The sequence below is a fragment of the Cygnus atratus genome, chromosome 4 (genome assembly GCF_013377495.2).
Source record: "Cygnus atratus isolate AKBS03 ecotype Queensland, Australia chromosome 4, CAtr_DNAZoo_HiC_assembly, whole genome shotgun sequence".
NCBI classification, from domain to species: domain Eukaryota; kingdom Metazoa; phylum Chordata; class Aves; order Anseriformes; family Anatidae; genus Cygnus; species Cygnus atratus.
In genome coordinates, this window is record NC_066365.1 from 61,559,309 (window position 1) to 61,572,259 (window position 12,951).

General features: G+C 39.1%; 1 protein-coding gene across 12 annotated transcripts in view; it reads left to right on the forward strand.

The window, feature by feature from the left end:
- The window catches only part of LDB2 (LIM domain binding 2), a 217,832-nt gene that overhangs the window by 65,414 nt on the left and 139,467 nt on the right, over positions 1-12,951 (forward strand). For all 12 annotated transcript variants that reach the window (XM_035568995.2, XM_035568998.2, XM_035568996.2 and 9 more), the window contains one exon: positions 11,180-11,282. In XM_035568995.2, coding sequence (XP_035424888.1) covers positions 11,180-11,282 — 103 coding nt within the window. The remainder of the gene's footprint in view (positions 1-11,179; positions 11,283-12,951) is intronic.

Here is a 12,951-nt window from a genome sequence, read left to right on the forward strand (position 1 = left end):
TGATCTAACAGGTCCACAAAGTCTGAAGTGATAGGTTGTAATTCATAGGAGGCTACTGCTGTGATGAAAATATGTTTAACATTTCGTTAGAAGCTTATGAACCCAGAGGTGAGGCCCCAGTGGATTTTAGTAAACAGCATAAAGACTTTTTTTTTTTTTTAAAAAAAAAAAAGGATTAAACTCTGTCCTATTACGGTCTTTCAGCTAGATCGTATCAGGTCTCAGCTACAAGGATAACCTTAGTGGGTGATTTCCCTGACACACATAGTCCACACTTGGCCTTGCTTACTTTGTTTAAATTTAGATTTATACATTTTTCATGTTTAAGCAGGAGGGCAGCTAGTAACTAGACATTTTTAGTAAATAATTGCTCACATTGCTACTAGTTGACTGACAGCAAATGAAATCCTACAAGGATTTTTATACATTTTGGTGGTAGTGATACTGCTAAGTGGCCACTTGGTAGGTGAGAGCTTTGTTTGTCTAGGGTTTTAGCGTAATCATTAAATCACAGCTTTCTCTAATTGCTTCAGCAGCAGCCAAACTCAGTTGGATGGGATTCTGCAGCAAATGGAATTCTGTCACATTCAATATTGGTGTTTGCTTTATTAAATAGCATTTCTCTGGGGACCCACATAGACTTTTTAGAGTTTTTAATTTGTTACAATATGTAATAGCTGGCTTCTGTGAAGGAATTGTTCACAAACTGGATTCTCATTATTACTACTGATGCCTTTTTACTTTAAATGAGGTTGACAAGATAAGATACACCATTTAGAAGAGAGCTGTACTTTGCACAGCGCAAAGTTTTGAAGGAGAGCACTTTTTGGAGTGCATAAATCCCTCCATTTCTTTGAAGTGAAGATTTAAAGTTAATAATTAAAACAAACATACAAAACCACTCTGTTATCACAACCTCTGAGTTTCCCAACATGTGCTTCATTCTCTCTGTATTTCTTTTGGTGCATTTCAGGACAGGAACTAAATATCCTATCGTTCAGCTACCATAACACCCTTGTCAGTAATCTGCTACACTACTGTACAATATTACAGCAGCAATAACAGTAAAAGTTTTCATTCTAAGTATTGTTTTCATTGTAAGCAGGTGAATCAGACTTCTCCATTCGATCAGAGTTTTAATCTGTAAATGCAAATGCCAATTTAAAAAGTTAATTACCCTGTACTAATGTTGCTTTTCAGTGTTGAGTCTTTCAAACATGCTGGGAATCTGTGACTGTCTTAAGCACAAGCCATCCCCACTTTGTCCATGCAACCTGGGCTCCTGATTATTGTTTCTTCATTAATCAGATTTGGCTGTCACGTGCCTGTTAGTGAGTGTTATGTGCTTGAGAAGGATAATGCTATACGAGTAAAACAGGGAGTGACAGAGTGATTGCAGAAAACTAAATGAAAAATGGCAATATTTGGTATGTGTTGTCTTGACTTAAGATTTCCTAATATTTCAGGTTTCTGAGGATGTATGAAGATATAGCTGAACAATTCTTCCTCTAGTTTAATTGTATGTTGTGTGGGAATTTCTAATCCAAATGCAGGATAAGATAAAATGCAGGACCTGAGGGCCTTTATTGGCAACTATGGCTAGCTGGGGAGCGAACTTAGGAAGCCAGGCAAATAATCACATCTTCTTCATTTTAAACATTTCATACTGGCAGAAATCTTTAACCAGTGCTCCAACTTCTGTCTGCCACTCGGAGCTTTTTATATGAAACAGCAGGAGCCTGGCAGCCTGGAGAGCTTTGAGCGTTACGAGCTAAAAACTTGAATATCATTGATAGGTTTTCCTGCCAAGACTGTAAAAACCTAGACAACGTAGATACGGTTGTTTAACCCAGCTTTTCACTTATGTTTGTCCTTCACTCTGTAAGCTCCCAAAAGCTCAACCAGTTTTGTTACCGAATTTCAAATTCTTGGTAGGTACATAGAATAGGATTTATCTTACCTACCTTTATCCATGTAAAAGTTACATGGCTAGACGGAACTACTCTCTCAGCTCCCTCTACAGTCATGAAGAGACAGATATCTCCAGGAGGCTTTTTATCTCATATGAATTTAGACAACTGTCTTGGGGTGAAATGAATCCCAGCCCTGTTGTCACCCTCCAGCTTTGATTTAGCTAACAGTAACAAGTTCCATTTCCATGCTGGGATTTGGAACGCCACACAGAATATTCCACCATCTGATTTTCACTGAATTTAATGGAAAATGTATGCATAAGTCTTTTAATTAGCCTTGAAAATCTCAGCCTTAATGTTTGAATAAGTTTGAATCCACACACATTTGTACATGGAAAATGACAAGCAATAAATGTAGCACTATTATTTGCAAAAACCTGGGCGTCTGACAACATCAGCTGATTAGTGACCCAAAACAGGGATATGGCTGATACTAATTACGCTGTAGTTTTGAAAATAGGACCAAGCTTGTAGATATACTTGTGAATAGTAACAAAGTACAGTGATTTCTTAAATACTCACCTCTTCAATGTTCTCACTTTTTCTGACTATTTATTGCTAAATTAGGCTTTTGTGCATGAGATTACCCGTCCTGGGACATACGATACACTGGATCTTTTCCACTTCATGTACCTTCCAAAGAATAACAGCTCTTTGGTAAGACAGAGCTGTCCAACATTGTGATATGTTCCTACTTGTTTTGCAAAGGTTAATAGGAAGCAATAATCTTTAATTAATTTGACTTACAGGCTAACAAATGCATACTTGGATCCTAGTCCAGCAAAGCATTTAAGCATATCCTTAATTTTAAAATCCTTTTGCCGAGTCTTAGCAAGAGTTTTCTCAAAGTCCCATGGGGTAGAAGGTATGTGCACGTCAATTAGACATGTATCTCCCCACCTGTATGTCTTTTCAACCGATTTAATCTTAGTTTAGGATAAAATCTAGTCTTCATTGCAGCATTTCTTAGCCCTGTCACCACTTGATACTTCTCTAGGAAGCTGGAATGTAACGCAGAAGCATGGTTTGTTTAATCTGGGTTTCTCTTCCCTGCCTGGGCCACTAGATTTGCAAAAGAAGGCAGAAGAGCTAAAAGCAGTATGGTTTCTTAACTCAGTTGAAGAGTTATTTCTTACCTTTCAAAATGTAGTCTGCTAGACTGTAGTTCTTCTGAGGCAGAGACTTCTGAAGTCCCAGCATCATATTGTCTGCAGTCTGTGTGAAGCTCCAGTGAGATTCTGTTGAACAAAGAGGGGGCAAGAGTCCCATCCAAAAAGGTATCAAGGACTGCCTTTGGTGTGTTCCTGTTGTCCATCAGTGGAGTATTTAAATGTTGTCAGTAATAATTTCACTTTCACTGTAATAACTGATCAAGGCATTTGTGTTCACTAAATTTTAGAGCCTTGGGATTTGGTGCAGTTGAGTAGATAGACCCAGGGAGACTCTTTTACTAATGTTGCTGAGAATATGACTTTTTTATGTGCCCTCCTGACATAGGATGTTTGATGTTCTGTATTCACTGATGGCAATACTAGTTATTGCCTTTTCATTGGGATAGATGGCATAGTAGCTTCCATTTACTCATAAAGATGGAAGTAAACAAGGTAAAAAAGAAACCAGGTCAAAATGTCAGAATAAAATAAGAACATTCATATGACTGACGGTAGTACAATAGATAATAGACACACTTAATATTCCATCTCTATAAACCATTCTCAAAGGCTGAGGCTGTGGAGCATTCTGCTGCAGAATAGAGGAGTGTAACCACAGCTCATTTTTGATAAACACGAAACTCAAGCCTGTGATTTGTCTTCAGTGATAGTGGATGAAGAATACTACTAAGGAAATGCATCTCTGTTCTCAGCCAGCTAGTGACATCCACGTCTACTGAAAAGAGGACTCAAATTTAAAATAACTTTGAATATGGATTTAGCATGCACTATATATACAAAGGCCAAACAGATACTACACTGGGGGTAGAAGTGTCTCTTTCTGTTAACAACTGCACTGCGGTCATAATTTAGTTGTTAATGCCCAGGTTTTTTGTTCATGCAGCCAGAATATAGGTCTTGCCTCTAGAGACCAAGTGCAATCTTATCCCATATACTTACAAAGGATCAAAGAGCATCCTCTGCTAGTTATTGATAATATTGCTCTGAAATAGCAAGGATGATGCCATGATGGTAATAAGGAATTGGCTGTAGAATATGTCTTTTTGAGTCCAGCTTCATTGCTCTTTTTTTTTCCCTTTCTTTCTCCTATCCATTCTTGTGTGCAAGTTCCAGGAGTAGAAATAATGAATTCAAATTACAGAAGCAGGTGAAATGACATGTTGCATAAATTAACCCTTTCTGCTTTGTCCTTCTTGCAATGTAGCATTACATTCTGCAATCTCTGTATGTTTGCTGTAGATGAATAGCGAAACATGCACAGAGTGAATATTTTAGGATTCATTTCTCTTTTATCCACAAGCTGCAGTAAAACTGAAACAATGTCAAACAAGAGGTTTGAGATCTGGTATTCTTTTTTGATTCTATTAGGCTGAACCAGATAACTCACTGTCTTATCTTTTCCCAACAACTGAAGTTAGAAAATCTCTATGATTTTAGGGACTCCTATTTTAAAAGGATATCCAACTTGAAATACATGTAGCATCATGAAGTACATGTAGATGGAAAAATTGGGTGGCTTGGACGAAATGGGCTAACTGTACCTTTATAGCCTTGTGTAGGTGTAAACTGGTCTTGCTATTTGCCAGCCTAGCAAGGAGTTGCCACAACTACTCTAATAAAAAGTGTCTGCTTCAGTCATATGCTAATGGCCAAATAAAAAAGAAAAGGACAACCATCCTTCCAACATAAGGAAAATACTTCTCTTCTTCATGTCAGTGTCAGCATATTTTGGTTAGTCTGAACCCCTGGTATACTTGCCCAATATGGACTTGCCATTTGAGAATCTAAGTGAAACTATCTCAAAATAGCATGTCTGCAAAGTTGAATTGTATGGCCGGAATCATTACAGTATATTGGTTTTGCTGTAGTGATGCTGATTCCTAGATTTCCAGGCTCAGAGTACATCAAGAAAACTGCATTAATCAATTTGCATATTTTGCAAGGCCTCGCCCCCCACCGCTATCTTTTGGTGTTTCTCTCATTTTCGTCTTGAATCAAATAATTAATGGTTGATTTTCACAGTTTCCCATTAAGCAAACTAGCCATTACTGCTTTCTTCCTTTTTTTTTTTTTTCGTTGCCTCATAGCATAGTGGTTGGTATTGCAAGCATTACAGGCAATAAAAAGAGGATCATCAATGTATTATGAAATTCCATTGAATCTGTAAGAGTAGCTTTCTGTTATGAGCCTTTTCCCGTAATTCCACCGAATTCTTAAAGTTATTTCAGATTTACATAAGAAGTAGAGACCTTGCCCCCATTTTGCACTGGAGTCAGTCTCTCTGCGGCAGTACTGCTGTGTGTGTTTGTTGCAGGTCTATATTCTGTCTTTTCAATAAAACAGAAACTTGGTCTTGTTTCTTTACTGTACAAACTAAGATAAGTTCCAAAGTGGAATGTAAACAATAATTTAATTAATTAATAAGCAAGCTGAAGATACTGATATGTTTTGAGCACTGAGTAGAGTTTTGGCAAGAAGTTGGAAGTATGTAATGGAACAGAAAACTACTCATGACCAAAGCCAAGTCTTAAAATCTTTCTGCCAGTTTTACTACACATTGTTTGAGAGATGGCATACAGCCACACTAGTAAGTGAAATAAAAGCAAGCAACACCATTAAAACTGTGAATATGTGTGAAATAACAAATGGAAATAATAGAGTCGGGCATTCCTGGCTGGGGAAAGGGAGCCGGAGATTCTGTAGGATACCATTAGTTGCAAGACTAAAGATGTCTTTAATGCTATCTAAAACATGCTTCATGTTTCAGATAAAATAAATAAGATAGAATAACAAATGCAAAAGCAAGAGGAGTAGTCCTTGCATACTAGCCCAGGGCAACCAAATTAGTCCTCTATTTGCACTTTTTTCACAGCTGTATGAGGTACCACATATTGCTAGGAAAGATAACTGAATGTAAGATGGGTGTGCATCGTCTTGTACCTGCATGATCACAGACAGCCATTTGACCATGTAGGTTTATCAACCACTTACTGTACATGACTAATCCACTTTCACTCTGTTCATACTATTGCCAAGAAAATCAGTTTAAGAATCAAAAGTATTCTGTACAGAATTTATATAAACAGAAAAACAAAACAAAACAAACTATGCCTGATCATGAAAATATTGTGCATTGCAGGGCCAGACCTACAGATCTGTACTCAAATGTCAAAATGTATAAAATTAAGATATATATGTCCCTGTTAATTTGTTGCTCCTGTGAATTTATATAGAACCTTAAATATGTTGGGTAGATCCAAGACGAGTCTAATTTAAAGCTAATGGGAAAAGTTACTGGTTTCTCGTATTCTGGCATTTTATTTTTAGTGGTCTGTCAGTGTGCTCTGAGTATAAACATTAGTGTCAGAATTTTTATGATACTTCATCTTGTGAGTTTCATAATTTGTAATGGCTGTGCAGCTTTTACAGGTGTATTTAATGGTAAAATCTTATCTTGAACTGCATTTTAAAAAGCTCAAGTGTAGTTTGATTCACTGGGAATGGGGGGGGGAAGAGTGGAATAACATTCTTTCCTTGGGGAGACAGCAGTTTCCTCGTGCAGCATTAACTTGAAAGAATATGAGAAGCGTGTACGTTGCCAACAGGCGTGTGGACGTATAGAGTTCTGAAAATAGTAAGTGTCAATAGGGAAGGGTTGCAGGTGCCAAAAGAAAAATGTAAGCTCCCAAGGGCACTATCTCTTTTTATTTTTGCCTTGTCCAATGCCAAGCCACAGAGGTTGGCGTTTAAAATTCAGTTCTTCCCTAAAAAGTGATTATGTAGAAAAGGTCCCATTTCAGAACAGATGTGCTTCCTGTGTGCATTCAGAATCACATTTATTGGTTTTCATGACTGAATTTTTCATGTACTATTTACACCTGCTATATGTTGTGCAACCAAAAGCAATGTGAGGGAGAAAACAGAAGTCTGCCTGAGATTCATAGGCAGTGTGGCTAACATGGACCTGGGCATCAGCTCATCTTGGTAATGTGGCCGTGGCTCTTTCCCTTCTGCAACACACTAGGCTAGAGGCTTGTAACAGGGGATTATACCACCTAACCCACAGTGGCAGCAAACCAACTCGTATTTTCTCTCCCATTCCTGCTAGCCACAGAGAAGTGATCACTCTCCACTTTATACCAGCCTCTTCACATGATTGAAGACTGTCATCACATTCCCTGCGATCTTCTTTCTGACACTAGGCACAACCCGGTCCTTGAGTCTTTTGGGTTTTGTTTATCTCCATTTGTCTTTAAACTCTGTGATTCCTGTTGTTCTCAGCTAAATTCCTAAAATTAGTCCTTTAAGAGTGGGTGGCCCAGACCTGGACACAGTGCACCAGAAGTGGATGGTCTGTTCCAGCTGAAGTCTTTCCAGGGATGTGCTTGTTTGAATCGAAGGGAACTATATCTGAGACATTTCCTTTATTTGCAAGAGCAACAGTTTGCTGACATATTTCCTGTGTGATTTGGACCATTTTCTACAGTACTGCTTAGCCATTTATTTCCCATTTTGTATTTGTGCTTTTGTCACTTTTCTTTATTGAATTTCATCTTCATTCCAGAACATTTCTGCAAGCTATCAAAATCATTTTGAATTTTAATTCTGCCCTGCAGAATTATCTGCATCCTCTCCTGAGCTTGGTTTCAGGTGTTGACTTTTTACATGAACTCCATTCTGCCTTCCAAGTCATTAAACAAAAATAAAGGAATTTGGAGAAAATGCCATAGGCTCCATTGGCCTTATATTCCAGTTGCAAGATCTATTTTGGTTCAGCAATCACCATCACAGGCAAGAAGAAAAGCCTCATTTGGCCTGCAGACTCTAAATCACGTAAGTGTGTAAGGTGTAAAGAAGAACCCAGCTTGACTCTCAGATCACACAGTGAATATGTGGGACTATTAGATGGAGGGGGAAAAAGAACATCATTGTACTTCAAATCTGATTACATTTGCCAAAGAAATCAGAGTCAGGAAAAAATATTGAAACCCTAGGATTCCATTTACTTGGAGACTCTATTCAGAGTTGAGCCATGCTTCAAATTACAAATAATACTGGGGGTGGAGGGGATCAGGAGGAGCAATGACAGTTATGGCAGAAGACATTTTGCTGCTTGGGTAGCTGGAGACATCAGCATGGCATCTTCACTCCCAGCTCAACTCTCAGGCTGTCTCTGCCCTCTTTTCTCCTTTGACCCATTCCGTAAGTTTATTATAATACAAAATATTTTTAAAAGTATTAATTTTTTTTGTTATGTTTAGGCCATTATTTCAATGTTTGAGCGTGTGAGTGCACTACGTGAAAGGGAGGTTGCCATGGTAATTTCTCATTATTGTTGAATAGAAAAATAATTACTCTGGCAAAATCCCCCGTAACCTGTCAGAGCATAAGTTAAAGATGCCTGGGGGCAGCCTTGCCTTCACCATCCCCTTTTTGCAAGAAAAAGGGGATGATTTTTTTTTTATTCTTTTTTTTTTATTTATTTTCCATGATATCTGGATCCTTTTTCAGTTTGGCTAGGGGACACCTCATTTGGTTTTATTCACCATTTGGCTGTGAGAGTAGTTGGGCCCACCTGTGGCAGGAGTGGAGAGGAGAATTAGTCAGGAGAGCATACCCAAGCTTGACAGAGGATTTATTTTTTTATTTTTTTATTTTTGGGAGGGGGGGGGAAGTTGGTGTTGGTATATTTTCTGTTTTTTCTTCTTTCTGACATAAAGTATGCAAAAACATGAGATAAAGACCTTGGACAGTATTCAAGCTGTGACAGAGTCTGGATATTTCATTTATCCAGGGAGAGGATCCACAGTAATTCAGTCTCCACGTTTTCCTAGCCCTCAGACTTCTTGGAAGCAGGCGTGCGTGCAAATATGTGTGGTTTTGAGGTGAGGCCCCGCACTCTCCCTGTTCTTCTCTTCATTTCCTATGTGCATGTGCATCCTGACGATGCGATGCGTTGCTTGCGCCTCTCACATCATTGGAAATCTCACAAGTAGCTCAGTTGATACCGAGCTGTTGAGGTACTAAGAATTTCCCCACGGCGGATCTATGAATGTTGCATGTGCCATCGCTTAAACCCCTTACTCCCCTCGCCTTTTGCTGGGACAAGAAGCCTGTCAGGGAGGTAAAGCAATGCTCGTGGCAAATGGCCGAGCGCGGTGGCGGCGCAGTGTTACCAGTGGAGGGGCTGGTGATGCCCCCGCCAGGCTGTCACGAGGGCTGGGTGCTAGGTACCGGTTACTGGGCTTGTGTGGAACACCTGTATGTTCCTCACCCACCCTGCTGGCACCTGAGGTAATTAGTGCAGCAGCAGCTGCATGTGGAGGCACGCAGCAGGGGCTGGGCTAGATGATCTTCAAGGCTCCCTTCCAAACCAAACCATTCGGTGATCAGGTGGGCACTAGCACAGGGGAAAGGGCAAAAGCTCTGCCTAAGAGCAGGCCGCCGGGATGTGGGGACACTTTTGGTATCTCCTCGTGTGGCTGAATTCTTGAGCAATGCAGCTTGCTGTCTGGCCACCTGCTGCTGAGGGGGCTGAGGCTTGGGGAGGAAGGCGAGCTACGGGACCTGAACTGGTCAGGAAATCTCCTGGGGGTCTCTGTAGGAGCTGTGGTGCGAAAATGTGTCCTCACCATTTCTCTGCTGGGCATTCGACAAAGATCAAAGAAAAGCAGTGGGGCAGTAAAGCCTCTGCTCAGCAGTTTGGAGTGAAATCCAGTAATAACATCTTGTGGAGAGATGGGAACAGAACTGAAAACATCACATAGTTATTTCTCTGCATGTGTGCATACAATGAAAATGATAGATGCATATTTTGTCTGAAATTGGCATTTTCTCTGTCTCTCTCTCTTTTTTTTTTTTTTTCCTACAAAGGTAACAAATGTTTTCTGGCTTAGTTAAACATTGCTCAGGTATTAAGAGGTGCTTCTTGCTCACTGTGTTGGATGAACTTGGCCTTGCACACCAGCAGGGCTGCTGCAGTGAGGGGCAAGGAGGAGTGTGTCTGCAGCATCCGCACAAGTGCATTTCCAGCTCTGTCACTGATCTTGTGAGCTGCAAGTGATTTAAATCTTAGGGCTTTAGAGGAGCAGAAGATACCACACCAAAGATTTCAAACCCAGTTAATAAATATGTCCATAGTTTTTAAATTAAACAACTCGTGGATTCTGTTGTTGTTTGACTTCTGTTAAAAAACACCCTGCAAACTGAACCACTTACAAAGGTGCTCGACATGGAAGTTTGAAAGATGTTAATCACCCAAGTCTGAAAATGCCTTGTTCAGTCATCCAAGGCAACAATCACCATAGCGGCGCACTGGTATATGCTTTACATTGGACACTATATTAATATTTGTTATTAATTGTTATGTTCCATAATTATTATGTTCCAACTATGTGAATTACTGCAAGACTAAGTATACACAGGTCATTTAAAATATTGTTTTCACTTCATGGATCACACTGAAAAGTAAAGATTTCTCACAACAATTATATTTAAGTAACTAGCTGGTATTTAATTAACCTGCAGTAGCATTGTAATTATATTAAATGCATTGGAGGGGAATGGCTATTATATTTAGTTTCTAAATAACTTTCTTGTCAAGTCATGCTGATAATCGGGTTATGTAGCATTATAGAATTAAGTACTGAGGTTTTTTCATGATTAGGACCAAGCATTTGAGATACACGGCCTAGAAAAAGGGGGAAAAAGTCATAATTGCTTTATTTGCAACTGATTTATAAAAGCATTTAAGAAGAACATGTATTTATGAGAATGAAAGTTATTGCATAGTTAGTAAATGGACAAAATGGAAGGCAGTTTATAGTATAATAAAAAAAAAAACATTTCTGCTCTTTTCTTAATTAGAACTAGAACCTTGTCTAAGAACATCAGTTTGAAATATCATATAGACATCTACACCCCAAAATCAGGGCAAGATGTGCAAACTGTTGTGATCCTTTGGAATTTCTTTAAAAAAAGATTAAAATATTTTCATTTTGCCTCCTGTTAAGTGAATGATCTGTTGCTTCCTAGGATAGTGACAACCTCTGGTGGGATGCCTTTGCAACTGAATTTTTTGAAGATGATGCAACCTTAACCCTTTCATTTTGTTTGGAAGATGGACCAAAGCGATACAGTAAGAGATACATTTTTTGTTATAATTTTAAGTCTGAGTTTCTAAACACATTTTATCTGTAAAAGACAGATATAAGCCTGGCAATGAAAACATCACTTGTTTGTATTCAGTGACCATCAAGTTCCATTAGAGAATTACATGTGTTGGGATTTTTTTTTTTTGGGGGGGGGGGAAATTCCTCTGAATTTTACTACAGGAAAATAAATTATTTCCTAGTGGAACAGGGAACACATACAGTATAATCTTTGTATTTTTTTAAATTAATTTGCTTTGGCTGTGCTTGCACTCTTTGTTAATTTGGTTTCCACAAACACTCAAGTGTTGAGTCCTGTGGGCAAAAATATTCACAGAAAGGGAACTTTGCAGCAATTCTCAGTATTGTTGCTGGAAGGGCTTCCAGATTTAAACAGGAACCAGAAAAAATACCGAAAGATATATCCTTGGTGGTGTAGATAATCATTATTCCATCAGCTGCGTGGGTCTGTGCTGTTTGCACACATTAAGGACCTGCTGTTGTTATTGTCTGAACAATCAGAGCTAAGCAGTAGAAGTCTAGAATACTCTCAATCAAGCACTAAATGCAAGCTTGAATAAAATGAAGCAGCGAATAAATCTGATGGCATTGGTATCCATTGCCCCCATATTCTAAGCAGGAAAAAGGGGTAAAATTCATTGAACAAATTGTTTGAAGTGAATAATTCACTCAGCTTTAGCACTAAGCAACAGAGAGAGAAGTAAACGTTGAAAAACTGCATTGCCAATTGTTTCACTCCATTCCGAGTGACCCCTGCTTCACAGTGACAGCTTGTGCTGTGTGCTTAATGCGCTGAATCCTGCGAGGTTCTTATTTTTCTTGAGAATGACTGATTGTCAGTGTATCACTCACATACTTCTAATTCCTTTTATCAATTATCTCAGGTATTTATTTGACAAGTGTTACCTTCTCCTGGAGAAAAAATAACAGCCACTTTGAACGCACGTTTTGGGATTACTGTTGACAGAATTACCGTTTCTTGCCTTTCAAAGCAAGTGATAACTCTGTAAAGGTCCTCAAATTACAGCCTATAGCAATGTTGGTAACAGCTGATCTGTCCTGATTAGGTTGAGTCAACTTGTCAGATATCAGATTTGCTAGTTGTGTTATCAGTCCAGAAGGCACAGATACATCAGCAAAAAAGCAATTAATGTCCGGTTAGATATGAGGGAGTTGTGTTTCTGGAAAACAGTGCTACATATGAAAGAATTTGTCAAAGAGTAAAATATTCCTGTTGTCACAAACGCTTGATAAAGGTTGTGCTATCTGGAACGGGGGTAGTTTGGTACAGGGCAATACCGTGATTCTTAGCCTTGCTGCTGAAATGTGACTGAAAGATCAAATTACTGTGGGCATGCTTGTAAAAGCAACTACTGCACATGATTTTTCTCTGGTTTTAATTTCCGACCTCTGCACAAATGGCTGTTGCTTTTGGTGTTACTCTCAACAGCTGGAATTAAAGCTCAGCTTACGAGTCTTTCTGTTCATTCACACTTCCCTTCCTTCATTAGCAAACACTTATTTGGTTCTGAAGGAGGGTATTACTGATGCTGACACAAGCAGTGTTGCAGTATATTCATACTACGGAGAGGATGCCTGAGCTGTTCTGGTCTGGGGGCTTCCCTTGTTGTGGGG